General features: G+C 64.6%; 2 protein-coding genes across 4 annotated transcripts; both read left to right on the plus strand.

Annotated features, from left to right (window-relative positions):
- The first annotated feature begins 13,161 nt into the window (after positions 1–13,161).
- PPP1R16A (protein phosphatase 1 regulatory subunit 16A) lies at positions 13,162–18,325 on the plus strand. Its single transcript, XM_054590639.1, has 10 exons — positions 13,162–13,997; positions 15,104–15,174; positions 15,240–15,385; positions 16,234–16,337; positions 16,428–16,552; positions 16,637–16,762; positions 16,863–16,938; positions 17,016–17,145; positions 17,306–17,471; positions 17,651–18,325. The coding sequence occupies exons 1-10, from the start codon at positions 13,739–13,741 to the stop codon at positions 18,032–18,034; spliced, it is 1,587 nt and encodes a 528-aa protein (XP_054446614.1). The 5' UTR covers positions 13,162–13,738; the 3' UTR covers positions 18,035–18,325.
- On the plus strand, positions 17,351–22,761 carry GPT (glutamic--pyruvic transaminase). 3 transcript variants are annotated; one of them, XM_054590647.1, is made up of 12 exons: positions 17,351–17,471; positions 20,097–20,262; positions 20,380–20,469; positions 20,558–20,666; positions 20,816–20,949; positions 21,099–21,342; positions 21,455–21,534; positions 21,610–21,746; positions 21,834–22,008; positions 22,113–22,268; positions 22,364–22,476; positions 22,552–22,761. In XM_054590647.1, the coding sequence occupies exons 2-12, from the start codon at positions 20,101–20,103 to the stop codon at positions 22,640–22,642; spliced, it is 1,491 nt and encodes a 496-aa protein (XP_054446622.1). In that variant the 5' UTR covers positions 17,351–17,471; positions 20,097–20,100; the 3' UTR covers positions 22,643–22,761. The 3 variants fall into 3 exon arrangements, with proteins under 3 accessions (XP_054446622.1, XP_054446620.1, XP_054446621.1); XM_054590645.1 differs by lacking the exon at positions 17,351–17,471 and adding an exon at positions 18,911–19,080; XM_054590646.1 differs by lacking the exon at positions 17,351–17,471 and adding an exon at positions 18,913–19,071.
- Positions 22,762–22,909: the final 148 nt, after the last annotated feature.

A 22,909-nucleotide genomic window follows, 5' to 3' on the forward strand; every position in this document is an offset into this window, starting at 1 on the left:
AACGTGGGCAGGGGCCTGGCCAGTTGGAGGGCCCCGGGCAGTGGGGCACTGTGGTGAGGCAGGGCCGGGGCCTGGGGCCGGGTGGGGGCAGGCAGGCCGGCCCTTTATCATTCGGATGGAAGGGGGAGGGGAGGGGAGGGGAGGGGAGGCAAAGGGAGGGTGGAATACAGCAGTGGGGGAGGGGAACAGGCCGAGGGCTGCCACAATTAGCAAGTTTCAGTTAATCTGGAAGGGAGGGGCAGGGAAGATTCCAGCAGGGGTTGCAGGCGGCCACCCAGGCCTCCTTTCCCAGCCCTGGACTGCCTCTGGCACCCCCTGCAAGCTGGGAGGAAAAGTCCCTGGAAGGGGCCCCTGGCCCACGGTTACTTTATCATCTGTCTGGGCTGGGTCTCAGGCTCCCATTTCACAGATGGGGAAGTGATTCGCCCTCACCAAGCTGCCAAGAAGGGGTGGGCCAGCCCAGAGTTCAAGGCCAAACCTCGGGAAACTGGAGGGACACAGCTGATTCAAAGGATTTTCCCTAGGGGCTGCTGCAGGACCTCGGTGGGCTCCCCAGAACCTTGGAGGCCAGTCTCCTCCCCTCGGGCTGCCTCATTATTTAACTGTGCGTCTCACTGGCCCTGAGCGCGTTGGACCTGACCAGCCACGGCCGGCTTGCCTTGCTCCTCCTGTCCTCTGGGCTCCGACCCTCTGGGGGCTGCCACTGGGGAGGATGCCTCTCATTCCTTGGGCGGCGCCCTTGGCTGGTGTGCCTAGGGGGAGAAGCCTCTGAGGCGTTGGGGTTTACTGGCCACTTCTCAGGACAGGCCCCAACGACACAGCTCCATGGGTCCTAGTCCCAGTCCAAGAGTCTTCGAGGACCGCCTGGCTTTACCCTGGGTGGGAGTGAGTATGGGCATGTTGTGTGGGGTGCCCAGGAAGGGCTTCCCAGGCAGCCACAAAGCCCTGCGGCTTTGTCTAGAACACTGATTTTCTATCTTTTCCATGTCAGGGCACACTTAAACTAATTACTAAAATTTTGCGACACACCAAAAAATATATTTAGCCAGGGGTCAGTGCCCCTGACTGAATAATCAGATATTGCATGTTTGAAAAATTCTTGCAGCGCACTGGCCGACAGCTGACGGTCTAGAAGGAGGGAGATGCTCTCCAGGCCGGTGGGGGCTGGCCCGAGTGGGGGCGGTGCACCCTCGGAGAGGCAGTGGGGGCTCAGGCTCGGGGAGCCTGAAGCAGCCCTAGCGAAGGCCTGGCCCCCTCTGAGGGCTTTGCAGGTACAGGACCTGACCCAAAGGTATGGTCCTAGCGAAATGCCTCTGCAGCTACCCAGAGACTCGCCAGTCCTAATGCCCAGACCCTCTCCTGTCCCCTTGGCTTGCCTTCCTTGGCTATAGGATCTCCTTCCTGCTCTTCCTCTCAAATGGGTCACTCTGCACCCGGCCTCGAAGCCCAGGTTTGCCCACGTTCACAGACCAGGCAAGTCTGTCCGAGGGGATATTACTGGCCGTGGGAGCTGGTGTTGGTACCAGGGTCCGCAGGCCCCAGAGAGGCCCCAGGAGCAGAGACACATTTTATATTAGTTTCCTCCAGGAACTCAGCTTTTCCTGTATAGTCCCTACCGTTATTTCCTTGAAGTGTTGAAACTCTGCAGCATACAGTGGGTGCCCGGCTCACGGTAAGGCCCCAAGGGAAGGGCTGGGTGGTGAGTGTTCTCGAGGAGGAAGCCCAGGCTGAGCTGGATGGCTTATGTGGGGCACCACACTGCCCCCACTGCCTCAGACCCCCGGCCTATGTCACGCCGCTTCCTCTGGACTCGTTGCTTTCTCAACTTCTTTCTATTTCCCGGGGTCTAGTTGACGGCTTCCTTGTGTCTCACCTGGCTGTTAGTATCTATAGACTCCCAGCCCCACTCTGTCGCAAATAAGCCTTTTCTCCTCTGCTTCTTTTCTTTTTTAATAAGATCTAATTAATTTATTTAGAAAGGGAGGAAGAGAGGAAGAGACATTAATGTGAGAAACATGAGTTGGTTGCCTCTCATCTGCCCCCAAACGGGACTCTGGCCCACACCCCAGGCTTCTGCCCTGATCAGGAAAGGAACCAGCCCTTTTGGTTTGGAGGACACGTCCAACCCACTGAGCCACAGCAGCCGGGGCTCCTCCCCGTTCTAAGTCTCGCGCTCTGTTCCAATAGTCCTCCCTGGCTCCCAGGATAAAGCCCAGCTTGTGTCCTGACCGGTCATCTCTCATCACGCTCCGCGCTCCTAAGCCATCATCCGACTGCTTCCCATGGCCCCAGCGCACTGGGTCCTTGCATCTCTGCACAGGGTGCCCCTTATTTGCGTGAAGTCTGCTTTGTCAGCTGAATCCCGGCCTTTCCTTAAAAGCCCAGCCTAGCCCTGGCCGCGTAGCTCGGTTGCTTAGAGCGTTGTCCCCATCGGTTGCGAGTTGGATCCCCCCAGGTTGATCCCGGTCAGGGCACAGACAAGAATCAACCAATGAATGTCTAAGCGTCTGGAGCAATAAGTCGATGTTTCTCTTTCCCTAAAATCAACAAATAAAAATCTCATCCTAAACAGATGACCACCCTCCTGGGAGCCTTTTGACTGCTTGCCCTTCCCGCCCCACCCTAGCACGTCCACTCCGAGGATGCCCTTGCCACAGAGGCTCCCGCGCCTCGGCTCCGCAGGGGTCCACCACGTGCTCCGGCAGGCCCCGCCCCCGCCGCTCGGCCTTGGCTCCGCCTCCGGCTCCCGCGGGGCGCCGCGGCTTCCGGCTCGGGCCTGCGCAAGCCGGAAGTGTAGTGTTGCCATGGCGAGGGCGCGGCGCCGGGCCCGCCCCTGCGGCGCCTGGAGGAGCGCGGGGCTGACTGACCGGTGGACCGGATTCGGTCCACTGCGCGAGGCGGAAGGTGAGGCTCGGACTTCCGGGGCCTGCGGCGGGAGAGGAGGCCAGCCCCGGGAGAGAGGAGGCCGGGCCCCGGGGAGAGAGAAGATCGAGCCCCGGGGAGAGAGGAGGCCGGGCCCCCGGGGAGAGAGGAGATCGGGCCCCGGGGAGAGAGGAGATCGGGCCCCGGGGAGAGAGGAGGTCGGGCCCCCCGGAAGAGAGGAGGCCGGGATCCCGGGGGGAGAGAAGGCCAGGGGAGGCTGAACTGAGCTGAGAGGAAAAGAGGAAGAAGACAGACCAAGTGGAGAGGGAGAGGAGGCAGGGCGGAGGGTCTCCAGGCCCCGCGGAGGCGCTGGCACCTCAGGCCCAGGGGAGCAGGCCCCTTACTGTCCTGGAGCAGAGGCTGAAGGGACCGTGCGATTAATTTCCATGGCTGCAGAGAGGGAGGCTTGCGCGGAGGGAAGCCAGAGGAAGGTTGGCCCTGCCCAAAGCGCTGCCAGCCGTCTCTCCGTGGACCCTAAACAGGAAGGGGGGGCACCGCGCTGCTCTCAGTCTCTGCCTTCGGGCCCCAGAGGGTCCCCTGGCCGGCCTGGTGTTTCCCCGAGAGATGCGTGCCGGGGTCCGTGGCTCGGCCATCTAGCCTCCTTCAGGTGGCTTCCTGGGTGGGTGGGTCACCCTCTTGCTGAGTGAGGTGCTCCGTCGTGTAGGCGCCTCCTGGCCACACACCCGCGGCTCCGGCCCGTGTGCGGCTGTCGGGAGTATCGCCGCTCTGCGCACAGTCCCCGGCGCAGGTGGCGTTATTTCTCCAGGTCTGAAAGGACAGGGAGGGCGGATTGAAGTGTGTGGGCAACTTTGTTAGAAAGCGGCGCCTGTTTTCCAAAATGAATTCACATTCACTTTACATTCCCAGTTGTTCCACATTCTCTTTAGGTCAGTGCTGTCAGCCTGTTCAAATGCGGCCATTTTCGTGGCTGTTAAAGCCCTGGCTGTGGCTTCAGCTTGCACATCGTACTGATGAGTGGTGTCGAGCACTTTTTCATGTGCTTACGTTCTTTGTTCTTTTATTTCATGTGCTTACTTTCTTGGCCATTTGTATTTCTTCTTCTGTGAAATGTCTGTTCAAGCCTTTTGCCCTTAAACATTAGGTTGTCTGACCAACTTTTAAGTGTTCTTTTTATCTTTCGGGTGCCAGTCCTTGGCCAGACATGTGCATTGCCAGTGTGTTCTCACTCACCGTCTGTGGCTGGTCTTGTCCTTTTGTACCCGTGTCTTGAGCAGTAGACATTTTCATTTTGATAAAGTCCAGTTTGCCGGGTTTTCCTCGATGGTCTCTGCTTTCTTTTATGGTGTGAGTAGAAGCCAAGGGTCGTTGTTTTCCCTGTGGACATCCAGTCGCCCCAACACCGCGTTTTGAAGACCATCCTCTCGCCACTGGATTACCTGACACCTTTGCTGAAAATCAACAGACGTACATGAGTGGGTCTGTTTCTGGATTCTGTTTGATTCATTGACCATGTACTGATATCCCGTAGATTTAATTGTTGTACCTTTGAAGTCTTGAGATCAAGTGCTGTGAATTCTCCAGCTTGGTTTCGCTTCTTCATATCATTTTGGCTCTTCAGGCTCTTATGCAGTTCTTTATACATTTAGAATTAGCTCATGACTTTCTACAAAAAAAGCTCACTGGGATTTGGATTGGGATTGATTAATGCTATAGCTCTATTTGGGGAGAATAGACTTTTAACAATATAGAACATATCTAGCTATCTATCTAGCTATTTACCTATCTATCTATATTCCTTTATCCGGTATTAGGTCTCTGTACTAATTATCTATTGCCATGTGACAAGTCACTCTAAAATAGAATGGCTTAAACAATAAGCATTTGTTATCTGACAGTTGCTGTGGGTTAGGAATTTAAAAATGACTTAGCGGGGCGGTCCTAGCTCCAGATCCCCCACCATGGCAGTCAGGGTCCTGCATCTTCTGACAGCTGGCAGAGGTGCTTACAAAGTGGCTCCCTCCCGTTGCTGTTGGCTGGAGGCACAGGCCTCGCCTGGGGCAGGGTGGGGTGGGGGGCTAGCCTGCTCTCAGTCTTACAGCCCCTCCAGGAGAGACCGGGGGAGACCCGGCCTCGGAAGTTAGGCATTGTCATTTCTACCTTGTTGTTAGACGTGGGTAATTATGTCCAGCCCATACTCAAGAGGTGTCCAAGTGTTGCATGCTTGGTGGTATTAATTTTGTAAATGACAGTTAACATTGTGCATTTTCCAAGCACAGAGGCATACCGTTGATTTTAACATACTGTCCTTTTGTCCTACAACCTTGCTATTTATTTTAATAGTCCTCTTGTAGATTCCTAAGGAGTCTCTCCATGTCTCCTACATGCCTCCTGCATCTAGAGAGTTTTGCATCTTCTCTCCAGTCTGCAAGCTTTTTGTTTCTTGCCTGAGTGCACTGGCAGGGACCCCTAGCACAGGGTCACCAGCCTCCCTCGAAGACTTTCCCTTGCCCTGGGCTGGGCCCTACACAGGGTCAGTGACCGCTCCAGGCTCCCAGGGCTGGTGTCTGAGCCAGGTGAGGACACATGTCAGCCGCCCCCCCCCCCATTCTGCTGCGGGAATGATGCTGGTGGCCCACGCGGCCAGGCGCTCGAAGGCCCCTTGCGCCCTCCACTGTCGGGGGTGCTCCCGCTGCTGGGACGCGGTGCCGCTGGGAGCCTCGGGGAGCTGCGCGCCTGCAATCCGATCAGAAGCTGGCACTCCAGTGCCCAGCCCAGGCCCCGGTGGGCCAGCTGTCCTGGGAATTCCTCTGTAGCGATGGCCCAGAACAGGTTCAGTGTGGGAGCCCGCACGTTTCTGGTGGGGTCAGAGCCTGGAGCGGGACGGCTGGTGGGGGACGCGTGTCCGCAGGCACCGCCACGCGCCCGTCCGTCCAGGGCGGTCACATGCTCCCCTGCCCTGACGCTTGGCCTCTGCGGGGTGGGCGTGTCCCGGTGCGTGTCGGGTTCCATGGGTGTTTCCCTGATGGCTTCTGCCTGGGCCCCTCTGTGTGTTTGCTGGTGTGAGGTGGCTGGGCACGTCTTCGGCCTATTTTCCTGTTTGGTAGAAGGTTTTTTTTGTTGGTGGTGGTGTTTTGCTTTGTTTTTTCTAATCCTCCCCTGAGGATATGTTTATTGGTTTGAGAGAGAAGGGAAAGGAAAGGGAGAATTATCAGTGTAAAAGAGGAACATCAGTTGGTTGCCTCCTGTATGCACTCTAATCGGAGATCAAACCCACAACCTTTTGGTGTGTGGGATGGTGCTCCAACCACCTGGTCCTGTTTGTTCTTTTAGATTATGTTTATTTATCTTTAGAGAGAGGGGAAGGGAGGGAGGAAGAGAGCAAATCATCCATGTGTGGTTGCTTCTCATGTGCCTCCAACTGGGAACCTGGCCCGCAACCCAGGCCTGTGCCCTGACTGGGAATCGAACCAGCAACCCGTTGGTTTGCAGGCAGGCACTCAGTCCACTGAGCGACGCCAGCTGGGGCTGCTCTTTTGTAGTTCTTTTTATATCACTTATTGGTTATGTATAGGCCAATATCGTTTCCTACTCTGTGGCTTGCTTTTTCACTCATTTTACTTTTAAATCTATTTTGAGATCATTGTAGTAGACACACACACAATTTTACGCAGCACTTCAGAGGGACCCTCCTCACTCGCCAGTCCGCCGAAGGCATATAACTGCGCCGCAGAGCCTCACCCAGGACACTGACTGTCACAGTGTCACCGGCTTTTCCGGCACCGCGTGTGAGTGCGTGGATGTGTTTGCCTCTGTGCGGCCTTGTCGCTGCGGTAGGTGTGTAAGGTCCTGACCGCTCCGGATCCTGCCCCGCGCTGGCGCCCCGCCCGCGGCCCCGCCCCTGCCCTGGGCACGGTGGTCCAGGGCGAGGCTTGGCCGCACGCAGCAGGCGGGGCTGTTGGCCACCTCGGGACCACCAAGCTGTGCGCACCCAGCGTTGCTTCCGTGGTGTCAGTGAGCCCATGAGACAGCTGGTTCCAGTTTGCGGCTGTTATGAATCAAGTTGCTATGAAACCCATGTACAGGTTTTTGTGTGAACTTACATTTTCATTTTTCTGGTATAGGTGCGCAAAAGCACAGCTGCTCGGTCATGTGGTTAACACACGTTTAGTTTAAAAGAAACGGCTGAACTCTTTCCCTGAGGGCGGTATCACCAGCAGGTGGGAGACCCCGGCCTCACCCCGGCCTCCTGAGGCTGGGAGGCTCCCTGAGGCTGTCACTGGTCTCCCCGAGGGCAAAGCCAGCCAGGGCCTTCTCCCCCTGTGTCCTTGTCAGTGACGTGCCTGTTCACATCTTTTGCCCATTTTCTAATTGGAGTGGGTTTTTTCCTTTGTTTTTCAATGCTGAGTTTTGGGAGTTCTTTGTGTTTGCTGGACAGAAGTCCTTTGTTGGGCCTGTGGTTTGCAAATATGTTCTCCAGTCGAGAGCTTGTCCTTTTAGCCTCTTCACAGGGTCTTTAGCGGAGCAGAAGCTTTTAATTTTGGTGCGTCCAGTGGGCCCTGGGGACCTGGCTTGCTTCTGGTGTTGCCTCCATGGACGCTGTGTGGCTTCACCTTTTACACCGTGGGGCACAGCTTCCCGCGTCGCAGTGGGTGTGGCGCTGTGCTGCCCGGCCTGTTGGTGCCTCAGTGTAAAGTTGGGTTCCTCACCCAACTTTATAGTAAACCTGGAGATCTACATGTATAAGGACTGGAAATCTGTTTTTAGGATTGTCCCGGCTATTCTTGACCTTTTGCATTTCAGATAAAATGGAGAATTAGTTTGGAGAGAGAACTGTGTTGGAGAAGGAGTCTCTGATACAACTGCGGGGATTCCCACCGTGGTCGCTCGGAGTCTGAGACACACTTGGGGGAAGCGACGTCTTCAGTGCTGAGCCTTCGGCCCTGTCAGTGTGCTGCGCCCACGCTGACCCAGGGCTCTCTCCCGTCCTCGCTGTGGTCCTGTGCAGGTCCTGCTTGTCTCTTGCTACAGTTACTCCAAAGCATTGATGCTTTCGGATACTTTTAAATTGTTCTAAGTAGTATCATCATAATTTCTCTTCTTCTGATTTTTGCTGGCCTTTATGAGTGCAGTTGATTTCTGTGCCTTAACCTTGTGTCTACCAGTATTGCCCGGTTCTCATAGTAATTCTAATGGCTGTTCTATAAGGTCTTTCTTATAGTATATCATGTGCTATGTCATTTGTGAATAATGAGTTTTTTCTACTCTCTCTATTCTTACTCCTTTTATTTGTTTTTCCCACCCATTTGCATGGGCTAGGTCTTCAGTTCAGTGTCACTAGAACTAGTGGTCTCAGGGGTCCTGTCCCATCCAGTGGGGGGGGGCACAGTATGGGTGGGGGGTGCACTGGGCACTCGTATCCACGTGGACTCGGAGCGGGGCTGTGGCAGCGGGGGGTGGGGGGGGAAACAGCCCCAGAGGAGCCGGCCTCGTGGGGCAGCGAAGGCCGTGAAGGGCAGGGCTCCAGGGGAGGGTGCTGGGAGGGCGTGGGGAGCGGGCCAGGAGCCCCGGCTCCGCGCTCTTACCCTGAGCCCCTCTTACCTCCCTCCCGTGTCCGCCAAGGTTCCCGGGAGGCAGGTGCCTCCTTTCCTGGGGACGACTGCTGAGTCCAGTTATCTCCTAACCCCTTTGCTTTCTTGTTTTTTGGGGTTTTTTTTTAAATAAGATTTTATTTATTTATTTTATTTTAGAGAGAGGGGAAGAGAGGGAGAAAGAGAGGGAAACATCAATGTGAGAAATAACCCCTCTCGCAGGTACCTGACCGGGGACTGCCAGGGACCGAACCTGCGACCCAGGCCGGCGCCCTGACCGGGGACCGCTGGCGACCTTTGCCTTGCGGGCCAATGCCCAACCCACTGAGCCACACCATCAGGGCCTCCCTTTTTTTTTAAAAAGACAAAAAGGCTCCTTGTCTCTTGGGGAAGATCACCTGCGTAGGTGCCTGGCAGGGCAGCGCCTGAAACAGCGTGTGGGGCCCACGGCCGGCGCCTCCTGCGGGTGCCTCGGGGCCGGCCCCCTGGAGACTGTGGTCCCGCTGCCTGAGTGGTCCCAAGTGCACCCTGCTTCTGGTTTGCAAGTGCCGGCTGTCAGGGTGCTGCAGGCCTGGCGCTTCTGAAGTGGCCGGTGTCCTCTGTCCCGGGGGCGGCTCTTGCTCCTTGCCTGCTCTGTGAGCCCCCAACACTGACCCACAACCACTTGGTCATGTTTATTGGAAACGATTCTGCCCAGCTGACTACCTGTCTCTGCGTCTGTAACTTTTTTTTTTTTTTTTTAACTAAAAGAGAAAATTTATTTTGAAAGTCATAGAGGTAGGAGTGAGTGGTAGAATAGGTTCAGGAAACAATTTACAGAGACAGAGGGACGGCCCTCGGAGCTCAGGAGAGAAAAAGGTAAAGGTAACGCAGTGGGGGCGGGGTGCAGGAGAGGTGGGCTCCATGGCCGGCGCGTGCCGTGGGTCTGGGTTGCTTTGTAGTTTGAAAATCCAGTGTAATCGATGGATCGGTTTTCCTTGAGGTTTCTGGGTTTGTGTCAGGGTTAGAAAGGCTCCCTGTCCCTTCGCTGGGTCCCCTCCCCTCCGTGGTTCTGTCGTTCCTTGCACTGTGTCCTATGTGTCCGTGAGGAGAGGTGTGCCCTGCCCTGTGCCCCAGGCGGCCGGCTCCCTGCGGCGGCCACCCTGGTCTTCCTCTCTTGCCTCTGCTGACCACTCGCCCTGGGCTTCCTGGCCCCACCTCGCTCTGGACATGGCTCGGTGCCACTCTTCAGGGCCCCCTCCCCCCCCAGCCTGACCCCTCGGTCCCTTCTGTGCACGCGACAGCCTCCCCGCCCCCCTTGCTGCCCTGCCCTCTGCCGTGCACCTGCCGGCGGGGGTGCAGGTGCCAGTGTCTTCCCTGCGAGGCCCCTGTGCCCAGGATCCGACCGCGTGGCTCACCTGTCTGACAGCTGCTGGCTCCCATGGCCTGTCGGGCAGAGGCCATCCCCTTGGCCGGGGACAGAGGACGGAGCGTCCTGTGCGACTCTGCCCTCCCAGCCCGATCTGGTGCCCAACAGAGGGGCACACCTGCCCTCCCAAAACTGAGTGCTTACAGTTGCTCTGAAGCTTCCCTCCACGCGGCTCAAGAGGCAGGCCACGCGACCACACAAAGCGCACACCCACCTGCCACTCCCCCGCGCCCGCCCTCCGACCGCCGCGGGTCGCTGCTTCGTGCCGGGTGTCCATCTGACATTCCTGCTTCCTTCCTGTCGCCATAGAAGGAGGGGAAGCGTGTACAGGGTTGCACCTTTCACTGAACAGACATTTCTGGGGACCTCTCCAGGGCAGTACTCAAGGCGCTCCGTGAACCCCCTCAGCCGGGGCCGTATTGAATGTGCCCCCTTTGATAGACTGGGAGGTCCTTTCCACCCTTTTCTGTCCTCAAAGTGCTGCAGCGAGGGGCCTGCAGGTAGTGCTGCGGGATTAGCTTCTAGAACCTTCCAGAACAGGCCTGCTGGGGGCAGGCGAGGGCCTGGGAGTGACTGCTCTGCACTCACAGGATGTCCATGGTGAGGGGCCCACGGCAGCACCCCCAGACAGGCTCTACCCATGGCCTCCGCGCCTGTGCGCGGAGCCAGCCGCTGCCTTGCTGCCCTCGCCGGCCCCAGGGCCTCAGCCCCCAGCGAGCCTCCCACCCTGCGAGGGCACCCTCGGCTCGCCCAGCGGCCTCCTCTCGGCCGCCGCCGCCGCCTCCTCAAGGCGGTCTGGGCATACAGGCCTCTGCCTGCCCACCGCAGGCCTCGCTAAACCAGGGCTTGTCCTTGTTTCCTCCTGCCCCTGGCCCTCACCTCCAGGGCAGAGCCGAGTGGGGCAGGGCGCAGGGAGGGCTTCCCCAGCGGGGCAGCCCCCGTTGGGGAGCGTGTCTACCTTGGGGAGCGTGTCTACCACGGTGGCAGGTGGGCGGGCCCAGCAGCGCTCCGAGGCTCTGCCTCCTCCCCACCCCGCCCACCCGGGCTCTGCTGTGCGTCTCTGGCTCTCACAGGTGCTGTGCAGTGGGCTTGAGGGGCAGGGTGGTGCAGTGGTCACCAGGGTTCTCTGCACTTAGGCGCAGCCTCAGCGTCCTCACGGGGAGGACTACAGGGGCCTGCCAGAGGCGGTCATGCTGAGGCACCGCCTGGGCTGCGGGCTGAGGCCCGGGGCCTCCCGGCCTGGAGGCCAGGTGTCTGGCAGTGCTCTCTGCAGTCTTGGGGGCGGCCCAGGGGGTGCAGGCTGAGGGGTTGGGGCAGTGGCGCCGTCCCTCCAGGAAGCTCCTCCTGCTCGGCTACGTGCCCCAGGCACCTAGTTGGGAGCTGGGAGCTGGGAAAAGTCGCCCAGATAATGTGTGTGTGACCTCCCAGGGAGGCTTGGGGCAGGGCCTGCAGACCGGCGTCGCTGCCTTGCTGAGCCCCCCGGGCCCGGGTGCGGTGTGGCCGTTGGGCAGGGCTCTGCCGAAGGGCCGGCCTCCGGGCTCGGGCAGCTCTTCCAGGGCCGGAGCCAGAAGGCAAGGCCGCGTGCGGCATCGAGGGAGGGGGCTGCAGGCAGGCCTGCGGGGCTCACGCTGTGGGGGGCCAGGCCCTGGGGTCACCTAGGGCACCTCCTTCCTTTTGGGGGATGCGGTCCAGCTGCCCAGGGTCACCTGGAGACTGTCTTCAGGCAGCGTCTAGCAAGGAGTGTGGCCAAAGGGGCCCAGGGGATTGCCGCACCGTGGCTGCGGACCGCAGGCCAGGCAGAGGGTGGCGTGCGCTGCCCCTGCTCCTGGTCTCTCGGGGTGGGCTGTGCCCGTTGGCTGGCTGCCCAGAGGCTGATGGCAGAGGCGACACTGCCACCTGTGTGTGAAGAGGGGCGTGAGGGGAGCTGTGAGGGGCTCACAGGGGGCGAGGGCTCTGCTGGGTCCCCGGGGCGGTGTGGGGAGCTGGCAGGGTGCCCCCAGCTCCTCCCAGTGAGAAAAGAGAAAAGGTAGGACGGGGGCCCAGGCAGGGCATCTGGACAGTTTGTTCGCCCTGGCCCCCGGTGTCTGCGGGGTTGCTGCCTAGAAAGCTCCTTCCTGGGCCCTGCTGGCCTCTCATCCTGTCCTCAAGAAGCCACCAAGGCCAGGCCTGTGGAGGCCAGAGCCCGGGCAGAGTCTAGGGCAGGCCATCCTGCGCAGTCAGCTGCTGGGGCGCCCTGGAGGCCCTGCCGCGGGGGGGCGGCCCTCCCAGAAAGACGGGGCATTTACTGAGGGGCAGGCACATCTGGCCAGAGGACACCACGTCGCTTTCTAGCCACCCCTAGGGCTTGGCCAGTGAAGGACGGGGACTCCTGGTGAGCTGGGGACCAGCGCCTTCTGGGTGGAATGTGGGCAGGGCACCTCTTCTCCGTGGCCACCCCCGGGGAACTGGGCAGGACAGGCCATGGTGGCTCCTGTGTGGCTGTGCCCCAGCCATGCTCCCGTGTGGGCACAACAGGTCCCAAACATAGCTGGCGACCTGGCCCGCGTCCCTGTGGCGAGGGCTTTTATTGCAGCCCAGAAGAGCTGGCCCCGGACTGGCCAGGGCATTCACTGGCCTGAGCTAGGGACCCGGGGAGGAAGAGGCGCAGCTGCTGGGCAGTGAGGGGCTGGGGTGCAGGTCAGACGGGCCGAGGCCCAGGAGGCAGGGCCCGCCCTGGGGTCAGCTCCTGCAGAGCCCAAGGAGGAGGCAGCCTGGCCTGGCCCAGCCTCGGGACAGACAGGTCGGGTGTCATGGGACCAGGGCCAGGCCCCAGCTCCCACAGTAGCTGCCCGGTGGAGGGCAGCCTCCTCCTCCCTCCCAGCCCTTTCTGGAAACGCGGGGTGTGAGTCAGAACAGGCAGAGCAACACCCCAGCCCCCCGCGCCAGGGCTGCTGTCTAGCAGGGCTCACTGTGGGCACCAGGGAGGGGGCACCCCACACAGGGCTGGGCCCTGGTCTCACCTGCTGGCCGCTGGAGCCTGGCCAGCCCCGCCCGGGTCGGCCTCCATGCGCTTCCGCTTCCTTCTCAGGCCCGGGAGCCGCCCGCCGCCCGCTCACCCACCCAGGACTCCTGCAAGGGGGTGCCCCCCCGAAGACAGCTCCAGACCTGCTGTGGGCTCGGCGCCCTGGCTGCTCAGAGCCTCACCCCAGGCAGCAGGCTCAAAACACACCCTCCTGGCCTCTCTGTGGCCGCGGAGCCCGCCCCCACCACACCCCCTCGTGAGCACCCTGAGCACCCGCCTGGGCCGGACCCTGGGAGGCAGAGGAAGAAGGCAGAGGCAGGGAGGGCCGGCCCATGGCCACTCCCAGGCCCCACCCAGGCTCCTGAGGCCTGGAAGGAGCAGGGGGGCTTCGAGGGCTCCCAGGGGCCTCTCTGCCTGTTGCCCTGCTCTCCCTTCCCCTTCGGTGAGGTGCCGGGGAGCTGCACCTTTGTTAGCGGGACGACCGGCTGCAGACCCTGGACGGAGGCGCACAGGCCCCACTACTTCCCACTGGCTGTGCACCCTGACCCCAAGAGGGAGGGAGGGAGGCCCTGCCCTTGAGCAGCCAAGCTGCCAGGGCTCCTGAGAGGCAGCTACCTGCACCTTCCCTCGCTGCCCTTTTTGCCAGGAGCCTGTGCCCCTTGGGCTGCCTGGCCCTGGGCCTGGTCACGGAGTGGGACTCCCTGGCCCAGCCTTGCCAGGGACCGAGGACACCGAGCCTTGAGGGGATGCCCCCGAGGGTGCCAGTCCAGCCAGCTGCCCCGCCCCTCAGGCCCAGCCTGGCCCCCTCTTTCCCCCGCCTGGCGCCCCGAGCAGCCCCCCTGGCAGGCAGCCCCCGCCATGGCCGAGCACCCGGAACTGCTGGCAGAGATGCCCATGGTGGGCAGGCTGAGCGCGCAGGAGCGGCTGAAGCATGCCCAGAGGCGCCGTGCCCAGCAGGTGAAGGTGTGGGCCCAGGCGGAGAAGGAGGCCCAGGGCCGGAAGGCCCCCAGGGAGCAGCCGCGCACAGACGCGGCGGCTGGCAGGCCCCAGAAGCGGGTCCTCTTCCCTCCCAGCGTCACCCTTCTCGAGGCTGCTGCCCGGAACGACCTGGAAGAAGGTGAGTGTGGCTGACCTCAGGGCAGTGCATGGCCTGCAGCCTTGTGCTGGTCACCCTAGCACAGCCCGCGTGAGACCTGCCAAGGACACAGCTGCATCTCCGGGGCTCGGGGGCTGGCCCGGCTGCGGGCTCTAGTTGGGGGAGCAGCATGTGGGGCTCTCGCTGCGGAGCTAGGGGTGGGGTGCAGGCTGCCAGGGGCCTGAAGTGCCGTGGGCTGGGGGCAGCCCTGTCCGCCGCCTGCCAGGGAGCTGGGCGATGGTTGGCAGAGTCCTGCGGGGAGCAGAGTGCCCCATACAGGCTGGCCCCCTGGACTTCCCCTCCGTAAGACCCTTCCTGGCCTGAGCTTTGGCTCCCCGGCTGCCCCCTGCGCTCACAGCCCCTCTGCCTCCCCGGGGGCTCCTCTTGCCTCCCTCCAGGGCAGGGGCCTGTGCCGCCGGGGCTGGGGAGCAGGCGGCCCAAGGAAGGGTGGCGGGGCACGGCGACTGCGCCCCGGGGCCCTGCGGAAAGGAGGGTGCACCCTGCCACGCCCCGCCAGGGAGGTCCAGGCCACCAAGGAGGCCCCAGGAGACCCCGGCGAGCGCCTGGGCCCCAGGCGGGGCTTCGGAGGAGGAGCGAGGGGGCACAGCCCTGCTCACGCGAGGCCCCGGAGGGCAGCCCGGGCGCCTCAGGCCCGCACTCGGGGCTGCGACGGGGCGGGGGCCACGGGCTGCAGGCCCCAGGGAAGGGCGGGGGGCGGAGCGCACCGCCAGTGGGGGAGGCCTGGGGGACGTGGGACATGGCCGGGGTGGCAAGGCGGGGGCGCCGGCACCCCGACCGCGGGGCGACAGCGCGGAGCCCAGCGGGGCTGCTCTTACACGGGGTGGGCGGCGGGGGTGTGCGGGGAGCCTGGGGGTTGGAGGTGCCAGGACCCAGGAGGTGGGTCCTGTGGGGGGCCGGAGGCGGCCGCCCTGTGAGGCTCGCTGGGCAGAGAGTCTCCTGCCACCTGCACCACCGCGCCCCTCACCCCCTCTGCTCCGCAGCTGCAGCCAGCGCGGGGCCTGACCGGGCGGTGCTGGCCTGGGCAGGGCCTGGGCTCCTGCACCCTGAGCACGCCCCCCTTCTTGCAGTCCGCCAGCTCCTGGAGAGCGGGGTCGACCCTGACCTGGCCAACGAGGACGGCCTGACAGCCCTGCACCAGGTCAGTGCTGTGAGCGGGTGGGGGAGGCCGCGGGCCGGCCCGGGCTCAGGCTGCATGGCTTGCAGAGCTGCATCGACGATTTCCGGGAGATGGCGCGCCAGCTCCTTGAGGCCGGGGCCACGGTCGACGCCCGGGACAGCGAGTGCTGGACACCCCTGCATGCCGCGGCCACCTGTGGCCACCTGCACCTGGTGGAGCTGCTCATTGCCCGGTAGGACCTGCTGGGAGCAAGTGTGGCCAGAGTGGGCTCCTGTGCCAGGGACAGAGGGGGCAGGTAGCTCATGCCGAGACGCGGCCCGGGCGTCTGGGCCGCAGGAGGCACGCCCTTGCCTCTCTCGCTCCCACTTACCTGTGCTTGGTGCCTGCGTCCTGGCCGGGAGAGCCGGGCCTGGGCGGGGGCCGCACTCTCAGGACAGTGCGCTTGTCTGCCCACCTGGCTGCTTATCTGGGTGTGTCCTGCCAGGTGCCGGTATGAATTTGGAAACTCCCTGAGGGTAGGTCTTGACCTCCAGCTTTGGCCTCCTGGCCGCCCCAGGGTCTGTGCAGAGAAATACCATTCTGGTCAGTGGTCTGGGTGGACTTGGCAAGGAGGGACGGGTATGTGGACACAGGGCCCTTTAATGATGAGGAGGTGAATGGGTGGCCGTCGGCCTCATCGGGACCCAGGAGTCCCTTGCCACGGCCACTCGACTCTGATCCCTCGGGTAGGACAGGCAGCCAGGCACTCAGGCCGCCTGTGGATCAGCCCCGGCGTCGGGGGTGGGCCGTGAGCCCCGGGGGCCGCCTTTGGCGCCTGGTGCTCCTCCCGGGGCCTCCGGGGCCCTGCCACCCCTCCTGGCAGGTGGCCGCTGTGCATGCTTATGGGGCTGATGGGTGCCAGTAACCTGGAGACACAGGTGGAGGCTGTAGGGCACCTTACCTGGCTTGAGACGGGCCCCAAGGCCGAGGCAGCCAGATGGGCCCAGGCGCACCCCTCCCAGCAGCATTTGGGGCCTGGGCCCCCCTGTGGGGAGAAGGGGAGAGGGGTCCTGTGGCCACACTTGTCCACCTTCCCCGCAGGGGTGCTGACCTCTTGGCAGTCAACACTGATGGGAACATGCCCTACGACCTGTGTGAGGATGAGCAGACGCTGGACTGTCTTGAGACAGCCATGGCCGACCAAGGTGTGTGTGGACCCCGCGCCGCGCCCACCGCCCACCCCCCACCCCGTCCCCCAACCCGGCAGGGCCAGCTCTGAGCCCGTCGCCCTGCAGGCATCACCCAGGAGGGCATCGAGGCGGCCCGGGCCTTGCCGGAGCAGCACATGCTGGAGGACATCCAGGGCCTGCTGCGGGCGGGGGCCGACCTGGACGCACCTGGGGACCACGGGGCCACACTGGTGAGGGCACGCTGGGGCCAGGGGGAGGCGGTTGCTGCTGGGGGGTCCTGCGCTGGGACTCAGGGCCGGGCGGTCTGCCTGCAGCTGCACGTCGCTGCTGCCAACGGATTCGGCGAGGCGGCCGCCCTGCTGCTGGAACACCGGGCGAGCCTGAGCGCCAGGGACCGCGACGGCTGGGAGCCGCTGCACGCCGCAGCCTACTGGGGCCAGGTGAGCGCGGGGCCGGGGCGGCCGGTGGTGGGGGGGGGGGCCGGGGCGGGGCGGGCCTGCAGCCCTGGAGCCTGCAGCAGCCTGGGCTCGCGGCCCACAGGTGCACCTGGTGGAGCTGCTGGTGGCACATGGCGCCGACCTCAACGGGAAGTCCCTGATGGAAGAGACGCCTCTTGGTGAGCCGGGGGCCTCCTCCTCCTGGTGCAGGTGCCGGCGGGAGGGCCCCGCTGAGCCTCCGCCCGCTCCTCCTCAGACGTGTGCGGGGACGAGGAGGTGCGGGCCAAACTGTTGGAGCTGAAGCACAAGCATGATGCCCTGCTGCGCGCCCAAGGTCGCCAGCGCTCGCTGCTGCGACGCCGCACCTCCAGCGCCGGGAGCCGCGGGTGAGCGCCCGTCCTGCCCTGCCCCGCCCCGCCCCCACCCGCCCGGTGTCGGGTCTTTGCCCTGGGTGCTGTCAGCCCTCATGCCAGCTGGAGCCTGGGGCAGAGTCCACGGGGTGGGGCTGTGTCCTCCCCCCCACCTTGCCCTGCCCTCCACTCTCAGGAAGGTCGTGAGGCGGGCGAGCCTGACTCAGCGCACCAGCCTGTACCGCAAGGAGCACGCACAGGAGGCCATTGTGTGGCAGCAGCCGCCGCCCGCCAGCCCAGAGCCTCCCGAGGAGGACGAGGACGGCCAGACAGACACTGAGCTCAGGCCGCTGCCCCCCGAGGTGAGCGCCTCCCTGCCCTCCGTGGGGCAGGCCTTGACCCCAGGAGCGGGGGTGGGAGGATCAATGACCCCGTCCCCGCCCCAGGCTGGCACCCTGTCTGTGCCCTCGTGCCTGCCTCTTGGCAAAACACAGTGGGGGGCCCTCCCTGATGGCCTCTGGGGCCTGCGCTCCTCTCACAGGAGGAGGACTCGGAGGTGTCCAGGCCGCACAATGGCCGCGTTGGGGGCCCCACGGGCCGGCACCTGTACTCCAAGCGGCTGGACCGGAGCGTCTCCTACCAGCTGAGCCCTGTGGAGAGCAGGGCCCCCGACGCCCTGGGCCGGGCCAAGGCCCAGCACACGCTGGCGGAGCTCAAGCGCCAGCGCGCGGCCGCCAAGCTGCAGCGCCCCGCGCCCGACGCGCAGGACGGGCCCGAGGCCCCTGGGCCCCGTCTGCCTGCGGACCCTGAGGCGCCTCCGCCCGAGTCCGGCCCCCGGGCTGGGGGCGAGCCGCCCCTGCTCAAGCTCACAGCCCCCTCGGAGGACGCGGCCGTGGAGAAGAGGCCCTGCTGCCTGCTCATGTGAGGGGCTGGCACTCAGGGTGCCCAGGGCCCTGCACTGGAGACCCGCCCTGTGCCCTGAGGGGACTTCCCGCCACGTCCCTTCCAGGACTCCGCCTCCTCGCTCAGGAACAGGCCTGTGGCAGAAGCCATATCTGGGGGCCCCGGCCTCAGAGACCTCGTTCCACTCTGTGACTTGATAAAAAGCCCTTCTGCCACCTGCCTTGTCGTGTCTCAGCCAGGCCACTGTCCCCACGGTGGGAGCTGCTGGGTTCCCGGGCCTGGGCGTGCTGTCCCTGTGGGCGCCCGCACGCTGGGCAGGGAGCCGGGTCCCTCCTGCAGCCCGCCCCCCGCCCCGGCCTCCTGCAGGCTGCTCTGCAACACTCTGCCCCTTGGGCATGCACCACTGGGCCCTGGGGCGGGTCCTTCCCAAGACCCCCTCAGGAGAGCAGAGATCCTGGATGGGCAGGGGGGGCTGGAGCCAGATGCATTGTATCAGGCCCCCGCTCCTGGCACGTGGCCTGGTCCTGGGGCCTAGCCGCCAGCTTTTCCCTGGGCTGGCACGGGGGCCAGCAGTTGGCCACTCGGGCTCTGTGCTGGCCGGGCACAATGTGCAGGGGCGACGGGGGCCCCTTAGGGGCCTCGCGCGGGAGGGCTGAGGGCACTGCCCGCGCATCTGTCCGTGGTGGGCAGCTTGGCGTGGCCGGCAGCAGTGGTGGTGTGGGGTCGGGTCACTTCCCCGTCCCCACTGGACAACAAACAGCCTGGCTGCGCAGCGCCGCAGGGCTGGCCCGTCCCGAGCGTTGCTGGTGGGAGGGGTGTCCACCGGGGGGGAGGGCCGGGGGCAGCCTGCTGGTTAAATTTAGTGTGGGGGCCGGCGCGGCTGCCCAAGGTCCACCTGCCACCAAGGCTGCCACTCGAGCCCTGCTGCCAGGGGGCGGGCAGGGCTGGCTCCGCCTGGGGCTGGGCCCATATTACCCTGCACCCTGCCCTGCGGGCCAGAGGGACAGGCCCGCGTGTGGGGCAGCTGAAGTGGCGGCAAAGCGACAGCGGTGCAGGAAGGTGCGGAAGGTGAGAGCCAGGCCAGCGCCTGGGCTCCCGCGTGGCCGCTGCGGCCGGAGCAGGGGCCACGGCCGCCCTCTGGCCCTCCAGCCACCCACAGCCCGACTCTGAGGGCAGGCTCCCTGACCCCCGGCTCAGCCTCAGATGCCACGGCAGGGCGCAGCCGTCCCTGGGAAGGGCCTCTGGAGGCGGGGCCCTGCGGGCCTGTCCCTGCTCACTCCCCACTCTCCACCAATCAGCGGCGGCGGGAAGCAGAGCTGAGGTCACCCTGCCTGTGGTGTGGCCCAAGGGCAGCCCCAGGCTGCCTGGTGAAAGGGCACCCCAACCCAGAGACGGGTCTCCCAGTGCTGACGGCGAGCAGGGTCTGACCGCAGGGCTCCTGCAGCCCCTGGTCATGGCCACCAGCTCAGGAGGGGCCAGATGGAACCCCCTGTCTGAGCACCTCGGCCCCCTCCCCCGACACCCCCGGATTCCTGAGGCCTGGCTCAGTTACCCAGGAGACAGGCCTCCTGAACCAAGCAAAGATGGGGGCCCTGAAAGGGCCAGGCCTCCTGCGAGCCCTGCTGGGGTAAATCGCTCTTCTCCCCTCGGGGTTCGGCCTGGCCCAGCTCTGCCAACCCCCTGGGGGCACTCAGCCCCCCTCCCCGCCTCCAGACCCAGTTCCTCAGCTTCCTGGACGTCTGTCCCTCCCCCCCGCGAGGGTCTCCTGCTCCCCCGGCGCTGGGACAGGGCGCTGGGCCGGCTCCCAAGCCCCGCCTGCCTCCTCACCCACTCCTTGAGGCTCCCTGGGGCAGAGCTCTGCCCAGTGGGTGGGGCGGGGCCCTGTGGCCCCAGCTCCTCCTCCGGCTTCCCGGGCCCTTTCAGTGGGGCCCGCAGGCGGCAGCGCAGAGGGTGTCCTTGTACCCTGCACCCCCCTGCCCAGGCTGTCCCCCAAAGCCCTAGCCTACGGAGCGGACTCAGTTTCCCTCATCCCCACTTCTGAATCCTGCCCCTCCCTGAGCCTCCTTCCTGCCTGGTCCGAGCAGGGTCATGGCCTTGAGGGCAGGTGACCACAGCCAGGCTGCGATGAACGGGCCGAGGGGAAAGGTGCTGACGCTGGACACCATGAACCCGTGTGTAAAGAGGGTGGAGTATGCTGTTCGCGGCCCCATTGTGCAGCGGGCCCTGGAGCTGGAGCAGGAGCTGCGCCAGGTATGCCGAGCCCCGGGGCTGCCGGCCCGGCGGTGCCCGGGCGGCTCAGGGCATGTGGGACAAGGGTTTTCGGGGCGATAAGGCCCATTTTCCCTGTCCCTGCCTCCGTCCTCCCAGGGTGTGAAGAAGCCCTTCACCGAGGTCATCCGCGCCAACATCGGGGACGCACATGCCATGGGGCAGAAGCCTATCACCTTCCTGCGCCAGGTGAGCCTCAGGCTCGCACAGCCCTGCATCCACCGCCCCCCACCTGCCCCATCCGGTTTGCCCTGGACTCAGCACCTGCTTCCCCCAGGTCCTGGCCCTCTGCGTCCACCCAGATCTCCTGAACAGCCCCGAGTTCCCCGAAGATGCCAAGAGAAGGGCGAAGGGCATCTTGCAGGCTTGCGGAGGCCACAGCCTCGGTAAGCACCGGAGCCAGGCCGCAGGGAGGGGCAGGGACTGGGGAAGGCGGTCGGGGGTTCGGGGGCCGGCCCGCCCGCTGAGGGCGACGACCTTTGCGGGACCTCACCGGTGCTCTCCGTCCTGCCCCGCCCCCCGGCTCCCGGCGCAGGGGCCTACAGCGTCAGCGCCGGCATCCAGCCGACTCGCGAGAACGTGGCGCGGTACATCGAGCGGCGTGACGGAGGCATACCCGCGGACCCCAGCAACATCTTCCTCTCCACGGGGGCCAGCGACGCCATCACGGTAAGCCGGGGCCAGGGCAAGGGAGCGCCGAGGCTCTCCGCGTGGGGCCGGCGGGCCAGGCTCCTCCCGGCCCGGCAGCGCAGGGTTGGGGTGGAAAAGGCGGGTGTGGCCCTGGCCCCGTCAATGCCGACGCCCCACCCCGCCCGCAGACAGTGCTGAAGTTGCTGGTGTCCGGCGAGGGTCGCACGCGCACGGGCGTGCTCATCCCCATCCCCCAGTACCCGCTCTACTCCGCCGCGCTGGCTGAGCTCAACGCCGTGCAGGTGGACTACTACCTGGACGAGGAGCGCGCCTGGGCGCTGGACGTGGCCGAGCTGCGGCGCGCGCTGCTCCAAGCGCGGGAACACTGCCGCCCCCGCGCGCTCTGCATCATCAACCCAGGCAACCCCACCGGTGCGCCCCCGACCCCGCCTCGGCCCCGCCCCACCGCCCCGCGGAGAGCAATGCGCGCTCCCGGCTAACCCTGGACGCGCCGCGTCTCTCCCCACCCCCGCCCGCGCCCCAGGGCAGGTGCAGACCCGCGAGTGCATCGAGGCCGTGATCCGCTTCGCCTTCCAGGAGGGGCTCTTCCTGATGGCTGATGAGGTGCAGGCAGGGGCATGTGGGCGTGGGGTCGAAGGGCAGGGTTGGGCGCTCCCCGTGACACCATCGCCCGCCCAGGTGTACCAGGACAACGTGTACGCCGAAGGCTCTCAGTTCCACTCGTTCAAGAAGGTGCTCATGGAGATGGGGCCTCCATACGCGACGCAGCAGGAGCTCGCCTCCTTCTATTCAGTCTCCAAAGGCTACATGGGCGAGTGCGTGCGGGCCAGACGGGCGGGGGCTCTCTGACCCCGGCCGGCTGCCTCTTTCGGCCCTGCCTGGACACCCACCCTCACCCCCAGGTGCGGGTTCCGCGGCGGCTACGTGGAGGTGGTGAACATGGACGCCGCGGTGCAGCAGCAGATGCAGAAGCTGATGAGCGTGCGGCTGTGCCCGCCCCTGCCGGGCCAGGTCCTGCTCAACGTGGTGGTCAGCCCGCCTGCGCCCTCGGACCCCTCCTTCCCGCAGTTCCAGGCGGTGAGCAGGAGCGGGACGTGCAGAGGCGGCTGGGGCGTCGAGCGCGCTGGGCTGGGGGACACTGCTATCCCCGCCCCCCCCACTAACGGGCCCTTCCTCCGCAGGAGAGGCGGGAGGTGCTGGCCCAGCTGGCGGCCAAGGCCAAGCTCACCGAGCAGGTCTTCAACGAGGCCCCTGGCATCCGCTGCAACCCGGTGCAGGGCGCCATGTACTCCTTCCCGCGCATACAGCTGCCCCCGCGCGCCGTTCAGCGCGCTCAGGTGCTTCGCCCATCGGGCAGGGCAGGTCCGCGGGAGGGCGGAGTTTGAGGCGCCCCGCCCTGACCGCACCGACCAACCCCCGCCCCACACTCCAGGAGCTGGGCCTGGCTCCCGACATGTTCTTCTGCATGAGCCTGCTGGAGGAGACCGGCATCTGCGTGGTCCCGGGCAGCGGCTTCGGACAGCGGGAAGGCACCTACCACTTCCGGTGAGGCCTCGCCGTGCAGCCCCTCCCTGTGGCCCGCACATCCTTTGTCCGGCGCTCATCTCCCTCCTCTTTTAGGATGACCATCCTGCCCCCCATGGAGAAGCTGCGACCCCTTTTGGAAAAACTGAGCCAGTTCTACGCCAAGTTCACCCGCGAGTACTCCTGAGCACTGCTGGGCACCGGGCCGGGGCGCGCCCTGCCAGTGCGCTGGGTTCTGCGGGTCTTGCTGCCCGCGGGGCCGGGCCCCTGCCTCTCTGCAGGCCTCTAATAAAGCTGTGAGAGTCTGACTGCCGGGCGGAGGTGTGCACACCTGTGTGCACCTCCCCGTCTCCTGGTTGCTTTTCTGCGCAGGCCTGGGCAGCCTTCTGGAGGCGGGCTCCCAGGGGCGGCGGCCGGCCCGCCTTCACAGCGCCTCCGGAGGGCTCGCTCTCCA

The sequence above is a fragment of the Pteronotus mesoamericanus genome, unplaced genomic scaffold (assembly GCF_021234165.1).
Source record: "Pteronotus mesoamericanus isolate MK-2021 breed Mesoamerican mustached bat unplaced genomic scaffold, CSHL_Meso_final scaffold_174, whole genome shotgun sequence".
Taxonomy (NCBI): domain Eukaryota; kingdom Metazoa; phylum Chordata; class Mammalia; order Chiroptera; family Mormoopidae; genus Pteronotus; species Pteronotus mesoamericanus.